The sequence below is a fragment of the Nestor notabilis genome, unplaced genomic scaffold (genome assembly GCF_000696875.1).
Source record: "Nestor notabilis isolate BGI_N333 unplaced genomic scaffold, ASM69687v1 scaffold9637, whole genome shotgun sequence".
Lineage (NCBI taxonomy): Eukaryota > Metazoa > Chordata > Aves > Psittaciformes > Psittacidae > Nestor > Nestor notabilis.
Genome location: NW_009936046.1, coordinates 54,677 through 78,394, shown reverse-complemented (window position 1 = coordinate 78,394; position 23,718 = coordinate 54,677). Strand labels below are relative to the sequence as shown.

Genomic DNA, 23,718 nt, shown 5'->3' with positions numbered 1-23,718 from the left:
TTGTATTAAAACGTGAGTCGATTAGTACCTGGCAGTTTGGAGATCTGTTTGAGACCCACAAGCTTTATAAGACTTTTTCAAGACTCCTCTTGTTTTTATCAGTAGTTCAGTGTTTCTCTTGCCCCAGCAACAGACTCCTTCAGTTTGGCCTGGTATTTTTGCGCTCTCCAGATGCCAGCTGTGCTAGCTACCATATTCACACTGTGCTTTGGGGAAGATTAAAAGAGAGGAAGTTCTTCTGCTCCCCTGGGTATAATCCCTGTATTTATGAGATTTGGAGACACTGCCCTGCACAGCAGAGGTTGCAGGTTTGAAGACAGATCTGAACTCAGCTTTGTCGGAGGTCCTTACCTGATTTATTTCTAGCCTAAAGGGAGAGTTGAATTTGAGATGTGTCCAGATGCTTTTTCTCAGGAGCAGTTGTAACATAGCTCAACACTTTTGTACAGACACTCTGGCTAGCAAACCACTCTGTTTAAACAACTGCATTTATAAATCTTTCTTACAAATAAAATGTTGTCTTGACATCCTACTTATGGTCTTTTGCTCAGAAGTGTGAAGTGAGCTGTAGGATTTCTAGGTTGCTACAAAAAAAAACATACAAGTGGTATTTGACTTCATCCCCATTCTTTCAAAGAAAGAAAGATAAGCCCTTTAATGGTGCTTTCCTAACGTTATTTAAATTCTCTTCATACTTACAAGAGGGAAATGTGAAAATGTGCTTATGAATTGCTTTTGGAAGTAGCTACAGCAGGACATGACACGGTCAGTGGCCTTGAGGCCTGAGCATTGTGCAGTTCAACTAACGTCCCATGAGAATTTTTAAATGCTTATGGCTGTGTGCAAGTGCGGTCCAGTTCACCTCTCATTTGTAACAGCACATCTTCTTGAAGAATTCTATCTGCTTTATGAAAACATGCGTGTAACAGGATCAAGTCTAGGCAATCTAAGACATTTATTTCTTTCACCAACTGAGTTTTCGGGGTCTGTACATTTCCAACCTAATTTTTCACATCTAGAGCTCTGTACCACAGATTTTTACCTCAGGACTCTTCTCGTCATTTTCCACTTTCTCAGCCTGTCAAGGGTCCACCTCTTTTTGTTTGTTCCATACCTACACACTTCAAAGGCTGTCAGTCTTGTGCTATGCAGGCTTTAGGAGTCCTGTAAATTGGTAAAGCTTTTCCTGCACTTTCTTCCTCACTTTTACTCATGAACTTACTTTCCCAGGTTAAAGAACTGACAAATAGATCCTGGGAATCTGGCTTAGCCTTGATGAGGGATGTGGTCAATAACCATGAGGCTATTCCCTGTATTTCTTCCTTTAACAGCTTGTTATGCAATTACATTTTTCAGTAAGTTGCATGTTTTTTTCAGTCTAATGATCCTTTTGATGGGGTGACTGTTCACAGGCTTACAAGCAGCTGAAAACTAGAGGAAAGAATGGAAAAGATTTCAAAACTTCAGCTGTGATATGATGCAAGTGCAGTCTCTGATTAAGGGTTTTGAGGAGACATCTGTTCAAAGCAAGAGAACATAAGTGCTGTACAGCTTGTTTAAAAGGTGATTAAGATGCACCTAGTTTTTTCCATGTAAGATTGCCATTGATACTACTGAAGCTATGGAGTTACGTGGATTTCGATGCACTGAGGTACAAAATACCTAGCCATGCACAGCGCCTCTTTTGACAACCAGGTAGCTTGCAAAGCAGGTAGCTTGCAAAGCAGGTAGCTGGCTCAGATCTACTATTTTTACATCTTTCTCTCAAATATTTTGCCTGTTTTTCACAGATGGATTTGTGAGGTTGGCACAGCCTGTAGAGCAATGGAGTCTTAGGCCTCAGCCCAGGGAACTAATGAAATAGTCGGCTCTCACTGCAGGATTGCTGCTTGTGGAAATCCATGACAACTTCTGTTACTACTTTGGTAGATAATGATACCTAAAGCATAGTCACTTACAGTAATTCCCTGTACTTGTAGACTAGCCCAGAATTACCAAAACACTCTCAAATCTCACCCCTCTTGGGAGGTACATATAACCATACAGTTCTTTGTATGCAGTCTGGAGGAGTATTGAGTTAGGTTGCTCTGAAGTTAGTGGCAGAGCTGGGAGAAAAGTCTTATCTTGACATTTTGACATTTCTGGGCTTCTAGTCTGACTAATTGTAGCCATACTGATGGGATAATGTCAGGCACAGGGGCTGAGTATGGGTTTTCTTTCCAGTATCTACTGTGATAGATTAGGAGCTCACTGTTTCGCAGAGCACATTCTGTAATGTAGGACATTTTGCGTGGATCATGTAGAGCTCTTCACTGCAGTTTGCGCTTCTCTCTACAAATAGATACTCCAGCTTTTTGTTTTACTTAGTTTTACTCAGTTGTGGTGTTTACATTACACCAGCTTGAGGGGGGAAGGAAGGGACTTTTTCTGTGTATTAACTGTCTGGGTGATTTTCTACAGCTGCTTTGAAGGATATGTCTGTTACTTATATTCTAAGTTGGATTCTATAGACATATGGCAGAGAACACAATTCTCCAGAAAGCGAAAGATTTTGACTGATGGAAAACAGAGGAGAACAATCCAAGAGCAATCCTGCCAGATGAGGAGTATGAACCTGAAATTTACTGTCGAAACCAGACTTCTGCCTTGGGCTTAAGTACCACGCTCAGCCAATTCTACATTGACTTCAGTGTGGGTCTGCACGGATGCAAGGAACTGCTTTGTGGACCTGGCTGAGTCTGGAGCTTAAGTATTGTGCTGGCATCCATAATGATTTGGAAATATATTGGTTGGCCTGAACTCCTTAAGCAGTGGGACAATTACAGAAATGTAGAGAGCCTGTGAATTGAGGCTAATCTGGCTTTTACATAGTGAGTTTGTAAAATCAATCAGAAATTGAAGAGGGCATAAGAGATTTCATTTTAGACTATTCAGTCCCTTATTAATTGTATTGTGGATGGCAACAGAGGAAACGTGTATACCAGACAGGTCTTGTTTTTCTATTTAATCTATTGTCTGTTGGTCTGGCTTTCTACTTCCATGCAGCTCAACACTTGCAGCAGCGCAAGCCTGGACTGCCAGGAATGTTTTGACTCATCTGTTTTTCTGTTTCTTTCAGAAGCTGACAGTTACTGACTGGCAATCATGTCGGTCAAACTCACATTTGTGTCCCCTGGTGATGGGGGTGGTATCAGCAGGAGTTGTTCCTTCACTGGCTTCAGCACTGTGCAAAGCAGAAAACTGGCGTAAGTAACACAAAAAGTAAAGCACCTGATTGTCTGGGCAACAGACATTAGGGGCTGTGAATGTATTGTTTAAACCTAAGGTATCTATGTGTAGAAGTTGTTCCTTCATTTTTATCTTAAAACTGTTGAGTGTTGTCATGGCTCACTGATAAATAGCTGTACTTCCCACCTCACTATCTTACTACTATACACACTGTACTCCAGAGACGGCTTGGATTTGGAGGCTACATATCACAGTATTAATAGTGTCCATTTATTCTAGAAAAATGAAGGGCTGTGACCCTTCCTGCTAGCAGCCCAGTTGTAACTGATGCTTTTTGACTAAAACCTTGGGAATAGTTATGGTAATTAAAAATCTCATAGACTTTTACAAAGATGTGGATGTTAATGGTGAATCCTGGCAAATTATGTAATGAACCCAACTCAAGTTTGCCTGGAGTTATTTAAGCAGCGCAGCATTACATGAGAGGAAGGGCTGCTTCCTGGCAATGCCACAAAAGAGAGGAAGGGAGCAGTATTAGAGGCCAAGACGACCACTGCAAATTTACTGCTATCAGTAACAGGTCTGTAGTATAGCCAAGGTTACAGTCCAGTCTTTCAGTCTTCAGTCGAGCTTCGTAATTGTTAAACTATCCTGCACTGTTCTTCCCTTTTTGCTTATCATAACTTGTTGTGCAGCACTGCTCTATGTAGATAACTGCAGCTTTTCCACTAGAAGTGCTCTTGTTCTTTTTCTGATCCCTCTATAGCCTGTCAAGTGCTTTTAAAAGATATGACATATAAATGGAAAATGAATATAATCTCTGACTGCCAATGCATGCTAGAATAATAACAAAATGAATCATTTAGCAGTATCATATAGAAGTATTGGAAAGTATATTTCTAGAAGTATTCTGCTCGAAAAAATCCTATTGTGTGCCAGTAAAATACCTGACTCATGTCATAAAATATCTTTTCAAAGAACCAAAGAACTGAATTAAACTTTCAGCTAAACATAGCATGGTAAAGCTTGAGCAAAAATGCAATTCCAGCATGGTTGTGATGCGATCAAGAAATCTTCACATTTGAATAAATGAATTTATTGTGGAAGCTGAAAGATAATATTACACCTAGCAAAGTTTGCACATCTAAACCACACCAATTGCTAAGATCTTGAGAAAAACACTGACATTAAATTATAGAAACAGACTTGAGCTTAAGTCCATAGTGGGAGTTCCAGCAGGGAAAGGATTTACCAGGAAAACTGTTGAACAGCTATTTCTCCAACAAAGGCACAGTCCAGCAGGGTAAGAATGCTCCTAACAGAAGAGTTCATATATCCCTTAAGATTATTCTGTTGCTTTTAGCTGCAGAATGCCTGTCTGCACATTTTGGTTTGTGATGTTGCTTTTTTCATTATTTCAGTGTTTAGACAGACAGTTTTGTTCAGGAATCACCACAATAAGGAAAATTTGTGTACTAAATGCTCAGTCACAGCCCAGTGAACACCCAAGAGCCTTTACCAGCATAGTGAAGAAATTTTTTAATCACCCATTCCTAACTTATCTCTCCTTCAGGCACTGTTGCAAAACACAGCAGGAGATTGCAGGGGCCCTATGCAAGATCTGTCCAAAGGATGACACACAAATCAGGTCCACATGGAGATGATTCTTAAGCAGATGCTAAATATACTTTTGTATTTCTTTAGCAATTTCCTTTTGAGGCTCTCAGTCAGACACACTATTTCATTTTTCCTTACAATGGTCTCTACAGGAAGCAAATGTTATTACTGTTATCTATAAAGTGGGAAATCTGATACTTAAATTATTAAGTTCACAAGGGAAAGCAGCAGCATAACATCTAGCTTTTAGCTACTGTCCCTAAAGGCCTTTGTCAGCCACTTCACTTTTCTAGGAAATGTATGAAAATGGGATTCTTAACATCAGTGCACTGAGTAATGTATGGACTACATCAGTCAGTAGGAGATACTGAGGAAAATGGTAACTTTTAAATCCCAACCTATCTGTGCTCACGTGCTATACTTTCAGCTGAAGGAAATGATTTCCTGAATTTAAGATTAGCTTTCCAAAACTCTGAAGGTAAATATCAAAATCCTTTCCTTTGCAAAAATAAACAAAACCCAGGAGTAATTTGGTCTTTTTAATTTCAAAAGAAATTATTTTATATATAATCTTAAAAATTATATCTTCCATATGATATCTTGCTAAATAGTGTACTCATCTAAAGCATGGAACTGAATGCTATTTCCTTCTTTGCATGAAAGAATCTTAAGTGATAATCCTTCTAGAAGACTCTTTCAACTGCTGTTATTGGCTAGACTGTCCCTTCCAGTGTTATTCCTGTTGAAACCCTCTTGCTTTGCATGGAATACTCAATGAAAACAATGTAGGTTTCTAACTTAACAGCTATGTTCCTCATTATAGGTAACCTGAGCTCCAAATGGTTTGGTTAATTAATGCTTTACATCAGCCATCATAAAAACTAAGATAATCACCAGGGTGAAGATATTAAATGTCCAGTAATGTTTGGCAACCCCTAATTTTATCAGATTTTTTGGCAGACTGTATGTTAAAAATGGAGTTAAGTGGAAATGTAGCACCAAGGTAATTAACGTGGTTACTCGAAGGTTTCTGTAACAGGACTGGGGATTGCTCTCAGGTGTGCTGGGCCTAGGATTTAATCACCAAGCTCAATATCCTTAGGCCTTCAGTCACATGCTTAGAACTTAAAACAGCCAGTGGCAAAGTATTAAGCTGGTTGAAGTTCATCATTTCTTCAGGTGAGCTGAATTTAGGGTGGAGATTGTAGAGAAGGTGGAAAACTTCTCTACGAGCAACCAGTTGGCTTGGTGGAATGGGAAACTTCTTTAGGTAATGTTATTTTAGAGGCTTGACTTACAGAGAGTATTAGTAAATCTAAATAAAAATAGCTATAGACCTAGAGAAGTGTATATATAGAGATAAGCCAGGCAGGAATCTGGTAATATGAAAGAACTATTTGTAGAGAGCTTATTTATTTTTTGGTTTAAATGTTGTAGATGTATAGAACTAATGGCTTGGGGTGTTTTAGCTCTTTAGGTTAGTACAGAAAATCCTGTGCATGGGACTTCTGTTAGAAACAATACTTAGTTTTGGTTTTGCAGTTGATTTGAAAGGAAGTGAGGTGTTAGACACTGAAAAAACACCTTGATAATTGTATCTTGTATGCAGTCTGGATTATCATGTCTTGTATGCAATCTGGGCTTGGTAGCTTGCTTTCCTAAAATGTGGTAGGGCTCTAAGCCATCATTTAAATGGATGGTGAATGCAGGCAAAGAAATAGCTATTTCTAAAGGCTTTTTATGTTAGCTTTATCAGTTAGACCTGGAGCAGATCAAAAGTTTATTGCCTTGTTTTCCTGATTTGTAGGTCTCTATGCTTGAGAGGTGCAGAATGGGAATGTCCTTGTCCTGCAGCAAGGCTTGCTTGACTAGTTCTATCATTGACCCAATAGCTGGTGTGAATGTGCATGCAGAAACAGGGCCTTAGCTAGCTTCCATGTGTGTCTGTTAAGATGTTTGCTATCAGTATGAACATTAACTTGTTATTAACCATTATAAAAATGAGCTTTTCTTTTGTTTGCTCTGTTCCCCTCCTCCGTACTGAAGAAATAGGAATATGCATGACTATTCTTTATTTAAAAAGGATAAAGGAGAACCAGTAGGCTCTCGGGAGTCTGCATCAAGCTTGGAGAAGGAGAGGTTTCTTATTGAAATGATTATTATTGAAGCCACAGAAAGCTTGCAGCTTTTCTGCACTACGTATTTAGGGCTGGGCCTTAACTTTCTAATGTATCTGTGAAAGGTTTCTCGGTGTGTCCAAGAACTTTGTTCTTTTGAGTCAAGGTATATGGGACTGGACATACAACTTGTAGCCTGGAAGCCTTGTGGGATAGGTGTCTCTTCTCCCAGGTAATGGAGTTTGTATCTTTCCCGTATTTCTTTTCTCTTTCTACAGGAAGTCTCTCGGCAGAAGTTCAGTGAGATCAAGAATGTCACTGAAATCCCCCAAGGCTTATAACTCCCTGCAGAAAGGGGCAGTCATCTGGGATCCAAAGCCACTGCAGGTGAAGAAAATTTTTGAAGCTTTGAAGAAAGGACTTAAGTAAGGACTTTTCGAATATTGTAATTTGCCTTATCCAGACATGCTGCTTAAGTCTGTTTATCACTGTTCTCTGTCTCCGTCTCTAAACAAATGTAATGACTTTCCCAGACACTGGCTTGGGACCTTGTAAAACAAGTTTCATTCACTCTCAGACAGTCTGCTTGCAAACAAAGTGCTCTGATGTTCTTGTTTGTTCCTAGTTTGTTACACTTCTCTGAAAAGTCAGTGACAGATCAAACTCTGTGGGGAGATTCCCCATCTCTTGGGGAGCAACTGAGCTCTCCCTCGAGGAAGGGAGGCTTTCAGAGCACACAGGGTGGCAGGCAGGAAGTCTGCAGATCAAGGAGAGACTTGGATAGGGATGGGAGAGCCAGATCTGGGGGGTGATTGGCAGAATGCTTCTGGAGAGGGAACTGTGTGGAACTGCTTTGGCTCAAAAAGCTGACTTAAAACCAAGTCTGAAAGTGAGGGTGTGTCTTGCAAGGGCACAGTGGGGAGGTTGGTTCATAAACTGTTCCTGTTCTCCCTGTGCTAATTAGAGCTAGATATTCTTGTGGGTTGGGTTATTTTTGTTTGTTTGGGTTTGGTGGGTTTTTTTTTTAATTTTAATAGACTTCAGCTTTGGAGTTCACAAGCACTCTTTCATCTCTGTGTGGCTTGTTGTAAGGGAAAGGTCTGAGCAGATCCACCTGAAAACTTCAGCTGACTTGAGGTGATGAAACAGAGCTGTAGTATAACTCCATTTTCTTATGGCAATGTAAATAACATTATCTTGCTTTAAATGTAGAACTGTTTCAGACTCTCTTATGGTTGACTGCACAGCCAATATTGCATCAGTACAGACTTCAGTGAAAAGGCTAAAGACCAGTTTTGTCCATTGTCTCCCATCTGGCAGAAGTGGATGCATGCAGCAGACACAGTAGGGGTCAAAGGATGGGCTGGCAGTCTGAATTTAGGGTAATCTAGCTTTGGGGAAGCTGTCAGTTACCTCATAGAAATGCTGATATTATTCAGTGCTGAAATGGCAGCTATTATGGACCAGGAAGGAAGTGTGGTAAGTGCTGTTTGCTTCCATCAGTGCTCGAAACTCATCAACCTTTAACTGAGTCCTCAAATCTTTTTATGTAAAAACACACGTTTTGCGTCATTACAGTTGATGTTGATGGATCTGGTCTAATATTGTAGGAATATTTACACCCTGGAGTACCTGTGGGAAAATAAAATACCTTTCCTTGGATTTGTAAACCCTGTAGCTCTTTCTGCTGGCATCCTACTAACAGTTCCTTCATGTATGTTACTGCTGTCCTCAGAAGTTTGCTACTGTATTAATTCTGATCATGGTTTGTTTTCTTAAGCAAAGAACATGAAACACGCTGTAATAATAGATTGTAAACTCAAATGTGTCACATTTTTATTCTGATAAAAGGCTATAAAGTCTTAGCCCTAAAAGTATCAATCAATGTCTTATTAGTGGATTTAGATTTAAATCAAATAATGAAACCAAATAATTTAGCAGGGTTTAGAATTTATCAGAGCTTAGGGAGGAAAAACCATAAAGTGAATCAGAATTTGTTCCTAGTTCTGCAGTGAATGCCACATGGTCAGATTCCTGCCAAAACTGAGGAGCTAGCTAATTGACTAACCTACAGAAAACAACTGTATCAAATAGCAATGCTAAGTCCAAATTTTAAGTAGATGCAGACTGAGTCCACTTGGTGCTGGAGTGACTTGAATTTTTAGTACAGAGCATGTTTTACGTGCCTGTTTCTTTATAGCTGTAGAAAATAACTCTTCTGTTAACCATCTGGGTACCATTTAATCAAGCTGGCAATTCTAACATACTTACATCTAAAAGTGATGAAGCTTTTCTAAAAGGTAAGTGAATTCTGTTCTGCTACCAGCCTTGGCTACTTCTGCACTGAGCTGTTAACAGGCAAGTGTAAAGAGCAGACAACTCAATGCTGGAGCCACCGGATGTCTTGGGGAGTTGGTTTTAAACAGTAAGAATTAAATGCATCAAAGCAAATGTGAAGAAATGCAGTTGTCTAAAATGAAGTTATTTTGACTCCTCGGAGACTGTGTCTTAGAATGTAGTATTTGCCAGGTGACTCTTTTTCCCTTTTAAGCAGAAGAGGGAAGAGTTACACAAGTGTGTCCTGTATTAAAAGAAAAGTTGGAAGAAGATGGTCTCAGCAGAAATAAGTTAAGTCCCTGTGTGAATTCCTAAGGGACAATCCTTGCTTGCAAGCAGCTCTAGAAGCCAACTGGCGCCAGGTGCTTCACACCTTGCACAATAGTTCTAATTCTGGAAAATGTAATGGCTACATTAAGAAATTGTCTCATGTACTAAAAGGTGCTATTCAGCTCTGTTTGCTAAAACATTGAATGGCATGTGTCCTGCCTTACACATGGAGTACTTCAGTGAGCTTGGTTTGGTAGTGCAAGTGTTTCCTGTTGCAGTTCTTTGACTTTGTAGGATGGAGTTGGTGGCCTTCTTTAATTGCACTGTAGCATCCCACATCTTGGAGGAGTAAAAAGGATTGAGGGAGATTCCTAATGTTAGGTAACAAGTAACCAGCATCTTCTGGCACTCATTGTGTACAGATACTCCTTGAGGAGTGACTTTGCGTTTAGGGTGATTTCCATAGACAAATACTTGTCCTTTCTTGTCTGCTGAGCCATATTCCTTTATATAGCCATTCATATCTCTAGAGAGTAAATAAAGAGAAGTCTTCTAACAAAGGAAGCTGCTTTAGCATTATGCTGAAAAATTATTTGGGGAGATGTTATAATGAAGGTACCAGAAGAAGAATGTGACACTGGGTTTTATTCCTCTCCAGTGAATATTTGGAAGCACATCAGGCTGAATTGGATTATCTCTCTGGTCGACACAAAGATACGAAAAGAAACTCCAGATTGGTAAGATGCTTTTAATGTTAAATATTAAAATGACTTTAAAAATAAAATCACAAAAATAGATGTTCTCTCACACCTGGGACTCCAGGAACTGACTATGGACAGAAATGGTGATAAAGATCAGGCTTTGTTTCCCATAGCTGGTGAATGTGTCTTTCATTCTCTTGTGTTCACAACAACCTGGAAGTATGTTCAGCGACAGTTGCAATGGAAAGACAACTCACACATTCAACTTTGCTTTTCCTTTGGGAAATAATAACTAGATTAAAAAAAATAAAAAATCAAAATCACAAATTCCCATTTACCATCACCAATGTCCAAGTCCTTGTTATAGCTGGTGGCCAGACTCTTACTCTCCCATTTAAAGCATCTGTAAAAACAAACCAACCAGCCATGCACAGAAAATGAAACTACTTCTAAAAATGTTGTCCTGTCTCCTTGTAGGAAACAATGCATCTTAATTTAGTGTAACTTCAGATGTGCCTTGTGAGTCTTGTAGTCAATATGAAAGTATCGTTAATAGGTACAAATATACATGCTCTCCTGTTCAACCTGTGCTATTTCCCTTTCAGGCTTTCTACTATGACCTGGATAAGGTAAGACTATTGAGGATGAGATGAAATGTTGCAGACAGAGAAAAACGGATGATGTGTCTACTCTGTTATTTAAAGGCATGTTTAGGAAATAATTTCTCAAGACACCCCCCATCTCTCTCCCCTTTTCAAAAGCAAATCCGTTCTGTGGAGAGGTACATCAGAAAACTGGAGTTTCACATAAGCAAGGTAAGGGGAGGTTTATATCTTACACTGCTATGTAAGAAAACCATCTAAACAGAAAATATTTTAATTCACCTGAAGGGGAATAATGCTGGGACTTTCTGAAAGCTGTAACCACTCTTTTTACAGGAGGAGGGGAGTTTTATTTATTTACTTTCTTGAATGGTTCTATTCAGGCTGAACATTGGGTGCAACCCAGCCTGAGTTTGGCTGTGAAACCAGTTTGTATACCCTGCCAGTTTATTCAGAAAATGCTGCTGTGAGGAGACTTGCGTGTTCTCCTCCCTCCTCACAAGGGGCCAAACCAGCAGTTCTGTAGAGTGAATGTCTGCTGTCTGCCCTCTGCTTCTAAAGGAATGAAATCTCTTCACTGACACAGCTGTAGGTGTTTTAATCTGTATTGACAGAATTGGTTTCCTGCTCTCCAAGCAATGTTCCCCTGAATGAATTGTTAGTCTACTCCTTGTTTTCTAGTCTGATAACAGCAGAGCTAGTTGCTTCTCAATATCCCATGATTTTGTGCAGGAATGTCTACAAACTGTAGCACTCTAATCAGTCTGTAAAATGCAGGAGCTGCAGCATTGTGCAATACTATGATAGTGGGATTTGGTTGGATTTTTTGCTGGGGAAGACTGCTGATGTTCCTTTCCAAAACATATAGTAACTATGCTGGGGTAATTCTTGTTCATTCTTCCCCTACCCTCCAAATCTTACAGGTAGAAGAACTTTATGAAGCTTACTGTATCCAGTGCAGGCTACGAGATGGGGCGGCGAATATGAAACATGCCTTTTCCTTGTCTCCTTCCACCAAAGCTTCCAGAGAGAGTCTGGTGGAGCTTTACAAGAACTTCCAAGAGTGCACAGAGGTAGGGAATACTATAGACATGTAACAAAGAACTGACTGTTCATTAGCAAAAAATGTACTAGGACTTAATGCTGCCTTTCTTTTTAATGGTGCAGGTTGAAAACTTAACCTGTAAATAAATTACAGGTACATAATGTGAACTGAAGCTTGTGAGGTAAATAAATACCTTACAGGAAGGCTCTTGAATTCTATGCCTCTCTTTTTTGCCCCAGCTCAGCCTGGCTTCATGCATTGGCAAAGACAAGTGAAAAATCCTTTGAATTTCTGCTTTAATACTGGGGTCCACTGTGAGTTCCACTGGAAGTAATGAGATGAGAAATGGATCATGAATATGCTGTGCTATTTTTACAAAACAAGTAGTGGAAAATAACGTGAACTGCTTAAATAATTACATTCTTCTGTGGAGCAGCATCATGATTTTCTATCTTAAAAGTAGTATGGATGGACTTTTTATCAGTCTCCCGTAGTGAAGATGTTAGTGTGTCATTTAAGAAAAAAAGAAGTCCTTAAAAGAAAATAGCCTTTATAGGAGGGTAGCTACTTTGTGCTGCTTTTCAGTCATAGTGACTGTTCATTCCTTCTTCTAGGACATGTGCTTTATAGAAGGGGCATTGGAGGTCCATTTGGGAGAGTTTCACTTGAAGATGAAAGGTATGTTCATTCTTGTTTCTTTCAAGACTCATCAGTTGATTTGGGGTTTCCTGTGTAACAATCTGATCCACTGAGAGTACATTTACTCAGTGGCAGTTGCTTCCACTGGCTTTCTGGATGAGACCCTTAACAGAACTTTGTAAAACTTCTGTTTGCTTTAGTGCTATAAACCAGATCTGCAGTGGTATCTATACTTGAGTACAAAAGCTGACAAGCTTTCTTTCCTTAACTCAATTAATGTTTGCCCTTCTAAGAGTATTTTGGGCCAGTGGCATAGCTTCTGCACAGAGTTAAGGACATGGGGGTGTTAGCCAGATAGTTGCTGTATTTATTGCAAGCTGAGGCTTTGGGGGACATTGTGAAACTCTACAAGTATTGGAGTTTTCCTTCTCTTTTCAGGGTTGGTGGGCTTTGCACGTCTCTGCCCGGGGGACCAGTATGAGGTGCAGTATACAGCAATTCATTTTGTCCTTTATTTTACTACTGTGAGTTTGCAGTGGAGGAACAGGAGAGCAAAGGGGCAACATGTATAAGACAAGCAGGAAGTGGACTGTGATAAAACTGCACTGTTCCGGTAAGAACAGTGCTTTAGCACAGTCACTAGTTACTCTGCTCCCTGAGACTGAAGAGGGAAAGATGTGATTCAACTGTTATGAGAGGGTTTAAAAGACTGCAGTGATTGACTATCAAAGCCAACCTGTCAGGTCTTTGTCTTCAAAGTTGCCCTGGAATCAAGTAACAGTTGCTGTCTGTTTCTTGGAAGGTTGCCCTTGGCATGGTTTGAATGCATCCTGGGATCTTACTTGGTTGCTTTCCTACTTCTAACAGTCCCAAATGAATTCCAGTGTGCATTTTATTTTAGCACCCCTACACTTACTATGCAACATAGCTTTGCAGTTGTTCTAGAATGGGTGGGACATGTCATTTGGTACTGAGTTAAGGTGTTAAAACCTGCAACCTGAATTTCTACATCCAATTTTCTAGCTCTATCCAAGTTCCTAAACGTATAGTGATCAAAGGAATGGCTTCACTTCTGCAGTACTGGAACAGTGTGAGCCCTGTGGACTGAAGGGAACATTCTGGAATATGTTGACCCAACATCCTTTTTTTCTTTGGTGGTTTCTAGGTGTTTGTGCGACTGGGACGCCAAAAATGGAGGTTGAAAGGCAAGATTGAGACTGATGACAGCCAGACATGGGATGAGGAAGAAAAGATTTTTATACCCAATCTCCATGAGAAGTTTGAAATCAAGGTGTGGTGTATAATGGTTGGATTGGAACCAGTGGGTTGACAGGTCTTCTGCCATACAACTTACCTGTTAGGCTGCCAAGCACTTTTCAAAACTCTGAAGTAGTTTTCTTTTCCTAGCCAGGTAAAATGGCAGTTAAGCAATGTTCTGCCTACTGAAGAGACATCTACTTCTGTTTTTCTTGGCACTTGTTACTGTATTGGTGCATCTGCTTTCCTGTGTTGTGGAGTTTGGTATATGTGCTCGGTTGTGCATGTTTGTTGTGTACTGTTGGCTTGTTTTTATGTCCTAGATCGATATCTGGGATTTTCTAGGGTGAAGTCTAGATGTGGAGACAAAAAGTTGTGTATGTAGTTGTTATTTAATATCCCATGTGGAATATTAACTGCCTGGGGTTCTGTTCTCTGTTGAGAGAATTGTGTATATGGAAAACATCATCGCACGTGTGCATGTTTTGTCTCTGTAGTTCAAATGGCCCTTTATCTGAGGGCAATGCGGATTCTTTTGTTGTGTTTTGCTCCAGAGATGCTCTGTATCTGTGAAGAACCAATGGCAGTTATATACTGGCACAAACAGTCTGTACTTGATATCTTTTAGAGTTCTGCTGCTTTTTTTTTTTTCTGAAGTGCCTCAGAAAAGTCATATCCTCAATAGTAAGGGACCGGTGCCAATGGCCTGTGATATGTAGGTGACACATTGTGGGTACCCCTTGAGTGAAGTATGTAGTTTTCATAGACTCTTGTGCAGCTGCCCTTGGCATTGGTTCTGGCACTTACCTAGCAGGAGTTAATCCTTAAACAGCATTGCCACTGTAGTCTGGCAATCTCTTGCGGGCTGGACACTGCAACATGACTCCTGTCAACCTAAAAGGAGCTGCGATCGAAGGCTGTGCTGGATCCTGTTCTACCAGGAAACTTGTGCCAGTGCAGCGCTTCAAGTTTTGGCAGCTGTGTTAAAGCAGCTATTGCAATGTTCCCCTCCAATCTGGCAGCAAAACTGGGTTACATAGGAGAGACTCTTTGGCATCTTGCCCTCACAGCCTTTGGAAATGTACTTATAATGCATTTTTTTGCTGCCACTGCACAATGAATATCAGGTGAGAGGCTAATTCAGATCCCTGTTTTCCCATAATAGCTGTAAAACCTTGTATTACTTTGTGTGACAATGATAGCTTTATTCTTTTTGTCAGCTTATGAAAAGACCTTCTTAAGCTGACTAATGTTCTCCACACTCTCCTGCTCTTTCCACTTTGTACTTAATCATCTCTGCCCAGTACAAATACATAGCAGGCTTAAAATTAAAAAATAAAATTGAGAAGTGCCAAAGGGTGTTCCAAGAGGAGCCTGGCAATATAATTCTGCTCAATCTTAAAGGAGATACAGGCATGTAACTAATTCCTGAAGTGGACTTCAGGCACTTTTTCTAAAACTCTGTGCTGAGTCTGATTTATGTGCTTCTAGAACAATTTGATCTGCATTGGAAGTGTGTGGAACTCAGCAAGTGTTTGATTAGATTTGTCTTGGGTTTTTTTTTAAGTAGCGAAGAAGCAAAGTGCCAGCCTGGGGAAAATGCAGGTTTGCAAATGCATTGATAACAAACTCAGAGCCACCTGCAGAGACAGAGGAAAGAACTGCCACAGTTCTGATTTTGGCACACAGCTGAGTTCAGGACAACCAGAAAGGTCACAGTGGATGCAGATCCTTTAGCAACTGAGAGCTGACATAGTCTAGTGTAGGTAGGATAGTATACTTCTCTGTAATACAGACCTTTATGACAGTGTTGTTACAGTATGTAGACAAGCTAGACTCTGTACTGATAACAATTACTTGTATGTATACCATAGCTAGAATTTCCAAACTTCAGACTTAATTTTTCTTAAATCATAGTTTGCCAAATCCTGTTGTCAGACTTGCTGTACAGCTCTGTCTCCCCAACTTGTAGAACTTCTCTCCTTTTTGCCGGCCATCTACAACATGTTCCTTGTGGGGATACTGGCTCTGAACAGTTTAGGAGCCCAAAACTGAATATTAAGGTTTTAAGTTTGCTGTGGGCCTCGGGGCATATCTGAGCCTGGAGTGTTGTTCTTTCCATGTACGTGATTGAGGATTGTCTGGTAAGATGAAAACAGATGTGTCTGTTCGTGCAGGTGACAGAGCTGCGAGGACTGGCCACTATTCTAGTTGGTGTCGTGACATGTGACAGCATAAACTTCTTTACAACCAAGCCTCAGGCAATCATTGTGGACATAACTGAACTGGGAACCATCAAGCTGCAGCTGGAAGTCCTCTGGAAGTAAGTACAGCTTCAGATGAAGCTGGAGCTAAACAGTTGAAATAAAGGCTCCTGGGTATGTCACCTAGTAGCATTCAACATCATAGTCCTCTTTCTATTTGCAGAGCAGGTGCAGGATAGATAGCAGCCCTGTGCTTCCTCACAGCAACCCTACCTCCTGTGCTTGATCTCTGACTCTGTGGCACCAGTCCTCAGGAAGGGGTGGGGGAAAGGGACAGGAGCTGTGTCTATGACCCTTCAGTTCTATGTGTTGATGTTGCCAGAGCCATGGCTAGCCATGTGAACTGATAATAGGCTTTTATTTAGCTTACTACTGTTCAGGATGAGCATTCAAGTCTAGCTCCAAGCGATGTATGTACATCTATAAAACGTGAACAGTAATTTTAAAGATGATGAAGTTAAACTGAAAATAGCAGCTTCTAGGCACAATGAAAAAATATATAGTTGCAATTTTAGGACAATCACTATTACCAGGCCACAATTTGTTAAAAATTAAGCTTTCCCAAAGACTTAGCACCTTTATATTTGCACTGTGATTATTACAGTTATCAATATAAGGCCTGTTTGTGCACTACAGGGAAGCTTGGTTACAGATGCACTTTTAAAATAGCTGAGTATTTGCATGGTGCTTGTGATGTGTTAAACTGTTTTATAATTTGAACCTGTAAATCAACTTTTGTAGTGGATTACTGATGCTATTAAAAGCAAATTCTCACTGTTGTGGATGCTGCACTGGAACTTCTTCCTCACTCTAGACACAGCACTATAGATTTTTGAGGTAGTGCTGTTATTTCTGCCTTATGGGACTGTCAGTCCATACTGTGAGTCTTGTCTACAAGAAGTCAAAACTTCTTAAGCTGTTTCCATTTACTCTTGTTTGAGTTAAATCTAGCCATCTTAGTGAAGAGCCCAGTTAAACAGTGGGCACTCTTCACTTGTACATGGCTTAGTGCAGTCCTCAGTTCTTCCCAGTCCAACACGGCAAAGTAGCATTTGAACACACCCATGTGACAACGACCTTCTTGAAAGGCCACTTTGTGATGACTTGTGGATCTAGGCTTGTAGATCCAGGAGAAGCAGAAACCTAACAACGTCCAGATGAGGAAGGGCAGGGAGCTGTGCCTTGCAGGCCAGCAGCACCTGTGACTTGGCCTTACACAACTCTGATTTTCTGGCTGTGCTGGTTTCTTGGTTTTTAAGAATTACCAAAAAATAGCAATGCTTGTATATGTTGAATGTGTGATCTGCCAAATATGCCCAGACAGCTCTTTCAGCAAGAGAAAAGTTTTCCTGCCCTCAGGGTAAAGTAACCAAATTATTTTATAATCAGACTTGATTTTTTAATACCCTGTTTCTATTTTTCATTACCTTTGGAAGCATTGTTTGACTTAACCCTTATCACAGTCTTTTAATCCACTAACAGGAGAAATGCCACAGAGTTTTTCTGTTGCAACTGCTGTTCAGGTGTGGATGAACAGTTTTGAGATTGCATTTCTGGGGTTGGGGAAGAAAAAGCTTTGTTGATTAACAGACTGTTTTCTGAAGGTCTTTCGTGCTTGCTGTGGTTCTTGAAATTTACTATTGACTTGTGCTTGCAATTGGGCTGAAAAACGAGTCTTGGCAGCAGCATCTGGAAATTACTTTCAAACATACACATGGCTCTAAGTTGATGAGAAACTCACACAGCAGAGTTTTGCCTGCACCCGTTGTTTATGACACCTTTTCCTCCCGAGATCTAACATTGGGCATCAGTATGTGTTTTGGTGAGGTGCTGCAGCTGCTCTGAGACTTTTGAGGCTTCTGTTTCTGATTTGAGAAGATGAGCCACTAATTAGTTGGGTAACAGAACCTCATTCCAGAAGCTTGCTGTGATCTTGCATTATATGCCCTATGAAACTTCCTCTTACTCATGCCAAGTTATGTATGTATTCCCCCTTGAATCTGAAAGCAGAGATATTCATGACAGAGTTATTGCAAACTGCGGGGAGTGGGGATGGTGCAAGTTACATTATGTTTGGGGTTTTTTTAAGTAAAAGCAGCTCTTAAAATGACAGCCCTTTTAGATAAAGACCAATTAAAACTAAGACATGCAAATGTCTTAGTATTGGGGAAAGAAGGAGAGAGAGAAGAGGGGCGTAAGAGGATATACAGGCTCTTGTACATCCCCAGCAAAGTCTGCCTTTATTTGTCGTTACTCGCCCTTCAACAAGCACACACCACCAAAGCTTGCATTGGCTTTAATGTAGACATAAAGTGATCAAAAGCTCTATATGCATTTTCAGAGCAGAAAGGACTGCAGACAGAACCCTGTCCTTGCAGAGGCACTCTTGTAAAGGAAGTCCCTTTTCCCCTGACTTAAAGCTTAACAACTTAAGCTTTACCTGTGCAGTGAAGGAGACATTCTTTATTGAACTGCATATAAAATCTGGCTTTGCCCTAATACAGGAAGTGCTATACTGAGAGATGGCATGTTCGTAGTAGAGTCTGGAAGAAATTGCTTTTACTCCTTTCTTGTTAACCCACACAAATGGCATCTAACAGATCAATTCACTTCATCTGCTTTTGCTGAATCTCCTTGTTTGACTTTCCTTACTGTCAATATCTTGCATAAATAGTTCTGCACAGAAGTTGTTGTTAGAAAAGGACTTTTATGAGGAAAACCTCCTTCCTATCCTGGGATGTTGCACAGTTTCTCAGATAATGGCTTAAATTTCCAAAACAAATTATATTTGTGACTAAATATATATTTTTCTAGAAAGATAAAATCCCAGTTCTGTTGCCCCTTGCTTGTTGCAGTAGCTCACAGCTCAGAATGCAGCTTTTGCTTGGTGAGATGAGCACTTTTGTGGCATTTGGGACAACCATCACCCAGCTTTTAGAGCTGGCAACAGCTGAGCTGGGAACAGGGTTAGTGGTGACACATTTTCTTTGGGAGTTAATCCCCACTTGGCATGTTTCAGTGTATGAGAACTCGGTCTCTGTGTCTCTGCTGTGTTTGAGTTTGGAGAAATGAGTTGGTATCCTCCCAAGTGAATTCTCCAGAGCAGCTCTGTGCAGACCTGGCAGGCTCCTCTTTGACAGCCTGTTTGCTGAAGTTGCTTACAGAAAAGAGAAGTTGTGTGGTCATAACTTGGGGTGTTTTTATTTTTCAAAGGCAGAGCACTCAACAGCTGCTTTTTTATTTGGTTTAAGAATAACTAAACAAATCCAGCTGATTTGCCCGAACTTCCCTGAGAGGCAAGCTTTCAATCTAGACCTGCTTTGTGAGAAATCCAAGTGTGGATCAGTCTTCCACTTCTAAATGTATATTTAGAAATATAAATAGACCACTAGTCTTCTGGGCTCTAAATAAAGTTCCTTCAGCTCCTTTATAGATTATGCCATGAATGACCTTGGGCCTGTTGCAGAACAGCTTTCTTGGCCAGTTTGGCAGAAGACATTGGTTTTTTGCCAACCTAAATAGCAGTCTGAATTCTGTGTCTCACATGGAGGACAAAGAGAAAGCCTGTATTCTCTTTGCAGAACTTCAGTTAGCACCCTGTACTGGCATCTAAGGGTGTCAGCCAGCCAGAACCACTCTTGTGCTTTCTGCCTGCTTTGAGCATGTGCTGGCCTGGCTCACAGGGCTTTGTGGAGTAGGAGGAAGAAAGCCTTAAGGAGGAATAAAAAAGGAAAGTCTGTTTTTCTGGATACATAGCTACTGACAGTTTTGCTCTTACAGATGGAAGTTACTCCTACAGGTATCTTTAGGCACAGTCCATCTCTGTGCTTTTGATGGAAACATGCTTTTTGGTGGAAGTGATGTTTCATAGCTTAATCTTGTGATCAGCTATGCTGACCTTGAAGTTGGTGCTTATTATGCATTAGTGGGTAGGTGAAACCTAACAACAATCATACTGTTCAAGTTGTATGGGCATTTTCACTTGTGTTCAATAGGGGAAAAAAAGAAATCTCATGATTTACAGTGAGTTCAATCCAGTTGACCAGGATTGGTGGTGCTTTGTATTAATGCAAGTCTGGATTCACAGATTTAGTAGTGGGATTCAGACAGGTCTGCCCACCAAGAGTCCTTCTGGCTGGTGATATTTAATACATGGAGTGACTGGACAGAAGGGGAGTGATTAGGGCACAGTCTTGGCAGGGGAGAAAGGAATACAGGTCCTGTGGGGCTGAGGACTGAAGGGTTCAGCTCTGATATGTTCTGCCTGATTACTTATGACCTTCTGAGAATATAAACCAGGAAGTGTCCTCCTCACCCAGTGGAAGAATGCAGCAGAGTGAGGGAAATGGTAGAAATCTCAAGTGTTTAATCCCTCCACAGCTTTGGTGGTTATAACAAAACAGTATCTCATTGGGAATCCATGCTCAGCGCTGGCAAGGCTGAGGTACCTCTGATGTGTGCAAATGCCGCGCTTCTGATGTTATGGGAGATTGAATCTAGGAAACAGGAGCTCTAATGAGTTGTAAACCCCTTCAAGGTCAGGCTGGGGCTGTGTGTTTTGGACCTGAACACTGAAGTCGTGCAACAGTGCTAAGGTAAGCTGAGGGAGAGTTACGCGCTGCGTTCACATTGATGGCATTGCAGTGTCGTGCATTTAATGCCAATATTGTAATTAGTCATAACCAAAGGCCAACATGTTTGGCACTATAGAGGTAGAATTGGGACAACAAAGATGATCAGACATGTGGGGCCTCTTTCACTTTTTAATAGGATTTTTCAGTCAGGTGTTGATGGATAATACTGTACAGGCATACAGATGTTCACTGTGGAGAATGTGGAAAGGCAATGGTTAGCCACCATTTCTCAGTACAGCCACAGGAGACCACCATGTCAAAGTACTTGTTCTACAATTTCAAGTGAAATAGTAAAGCTTCTGCAAACTTTTGACCTTTGCAGGGATTTTTGTGTCGATGATTTCAGGAAGTGACCAGACAAACTAAGGAAAAGCGTGCGACAACTAAAGGCAATAGTCTGCTTGCAAAGTCTGCTGCGTGACAGGTCTGAGCTATGGGTTGCCTCAGATTCGAGTGTGTGTCTAGGGAAAACCTACTAGATTTGACTTGTTTCCTGTGCTTTTCCCCTGAAAATCCCCTACTGGCTTCTGTCAATGTCAAGGTGCTGGGAGAGATGGATTCACAGCTCTGTCTCAGTATGGTGATTTGTTTGCTATACAAATGTGGAACAAGACGATGTATCATGCCCCAGGAGCTTACAACCAAGAGAGAATGGATGCTGTAGAGCAGATTTCATTCGTTCCTTCACCCTTTGCTTTGCTCTCTCAACTTGTAATCTTGCAGTAACAGGGAGTGTGTGCGTGGTTGGAGGCAGCTCAATAGTGGTATTTTGCCAGTGGGTTTCAGTAATTGTCAAAAGGGACAAAAGAGATGTAGCTTGTTATTCCTGCCCCTTTCCTCCAAAGTGTCATTTTGCATTGCTGTATGAAAAGCTGAAAATGAAAAATCTGGGGAATGGGTCCCTGTGACTCTTCTTAAGAAATGCCATGGATGGGATTCATAACTTTCCTCCATCAGTAAACATAGGAGGCTTTGCCTAAAAGGCTCTTGCTGTCAGAAACCCAATTTATGTTATGCATAGTGAGCCAATGCAGATGGTTGTTGATGTGACCCCATGGAACTGGCCTGTTTGATGAACCCCAGGTGGGTGACACTGTTCATTTAGCCAATTAACCTGCATTAGGTGAGCTCTCAGAGCATTACCTCTATTCTGAGTGGTGTGTGGCACTGCAGGACACTGCTGAGAATTGTCCCTGTGTGACATGAGAAGCTGGAGAGAACTGGAGCTCTGCTTTTCAGCTTTTGCTGGAGAGCAAAGTTCCACTTCATGTAATTGATTAGTCCTTGTGATTGTTTGGATCTTCTCAGGCTTGTGGTTCTGTGCTGTACAGCTGAATGCAGCTGATTTTATCCTACTCTTTGGTCATTATGGTCATATCTGTGAGATTGCATGTTTGTTACAAAAAATTAACTGTTTTTCAAAATGCCGGTACCTAGAAGGAAAACCTCCTTGTGCCACTGGGCACATCAGTGGAGAACAAAAGTAACATGTCATAAAGACACACTTGCTTTAAATAACTTAAAATATGTTTTCCCTGTCCTGGTTTGCTGAGCTGAATTGTGGGAGGCAGTTTGTCCATGTTTCCTTAGCCTCTTTGCAAAGGAGTTGGGAAATTGATGGCTGTGATACAGTAGGTAAGTGTGGGGTCTTTAGAGTGGGACTTGTCAAATTCTTCTAGGCCATAGCCCGCATCCTCTGGTGCTGTAACTGGGTCATCGATGAGTGTATGAACCACACAACTTGCCATATCCCCCTGCACAGGCTTCCTCTGCCAGCCAAAGGAGTTGTTCATTAATATTTGAAGGATAATGCAGGTGGGGTTTTTCAGTGGCTTTTCCAGGTGGTGTGTGCTCTGCAGGGGGAATTCATGGCAGTTTTCCTTTATTACCTGTGTTATAATTCCTGCCTGTGTCAGATGTGGTGTATATCTTGCTATCTGTCCAGTGGCTGCTGGCAAGCAGCTGATGCTGTACTTGCCAGCACTGGGGTCTGTGTAGGACACTGTGGAGGGACAGAGAGTGCTTCAAACTTTTTGCCTGTTGGACTCCTCTTCCGAGGACTGTGGCACATGTCTCTGTCTAAAGCGTGCTGAGAATTCCATGTAAAATACAGAACCTTTTTGCCTACCTCTTTCTCTGCTGGTGCAATCAAAGGTATTGGTCAGAGGGGCAGTCTTGCTTTCCGTTTATTCCCTGTGTTGTTTACTAAATGTCACAGTTCAAATCCTAACAGCTATTCCTGCTGCTAAATGTTTCTGTGCTTTCTGGACTTGCTGACACTTAGGCCTTTGTATGTCCTTCTACAGCCCCTTTGACACAGAGAACCTGTTCTTGTCACCTGGAACCACTGCCAAGTTTTCTGTGAGTAGCAGGAAGAGCTCATTATACAACTGGACCCCACCAAATACTCCCAGCTTCAGAGAGAAATATTACCTGGTGAGTATGCCCAGGAGAGCAGAATGCAAAGCACAGACCTAGGACTTGACTTTGGGATTAGACCAGCCTATTGAAGAACAAACTCAGCCCTGTGAAAATTGTAGCACTCCAGGGCCTCTGCAGTGTATTTTGGGGCTTCATTATATTTTTCTTTCAACCTCTATTCTTTTGAGTTTCATTTGAGATTTTGCATAAGAAAAAATGGAACCAAAACTGGACAAAAACCCCAACAAGGCTGCCAAATATTCCTGTTGGCAGCCAGAATGGTGGGGTGTGGGCATCTGCTCTACTAGTCTGTGGTGGGAACCAAACTAGGAACCAAGTCTGTCTTGGTAGTCTCTGCTCTGTGGAGCAGAATGGTGTCTTAGAGGTGCTACATGAACCAACCTTCCTCTTCCTCAGTGCCACTTTTTGCCAAGTGTATCCAAAGGGAATAGAAACCTCTGTCCTCATTCATTCAAGAGGGGGTTGTTTTGTATGACCCTTTAATTCTGCCATATATCTCAAGTACTAGTAACATCACTGATATGTTCCCCTAACCATCAAGCCTTCTTTTGTCCAGTCTACACTG

General features: G+C 41.1%; 1 protein-coding gene across 1 annotated transcript in view; it reads left to right on the top strand.

Annotated features, from left to right (window-relative positions):
• Nucleotides 1–3,144: 3,144 nt before the first annotated feature.
• FAM65C (family with sequence similarity 65, member C) overlaps nt 3,145–23,718 on the top strand; it is a 29,876-nt gene continuing 9,302 nt past the window's right edge. Inside the window, 11 exon segments of the mRNA XM_010018141.1 lie at nt 3,145–3,245; nt 7,241–7,387; nt 10,228–10,306; nt 10,876–10,899; nt 11,032–11,085; nt 11,796–11,945; nt 12,532–12,595; nt 12,995–13,038; nt 13,722–13,847; nt 15,991–16,136; nt 23,018–23,147. Coding sequence (XP_010016443.1) covers nt 3,145–3,245; nt 7,241–7,387; nt 10,228–10,306; nt 10,876–10,899; nt 11,032–11,085; nt 11,796–11,945; nt 12,532–12,595; nt 12,995–13,038; nt 13,722–13,847; nt 15,991–16,136; nt 23,018–23,147 — 1,065 coding nt within the window.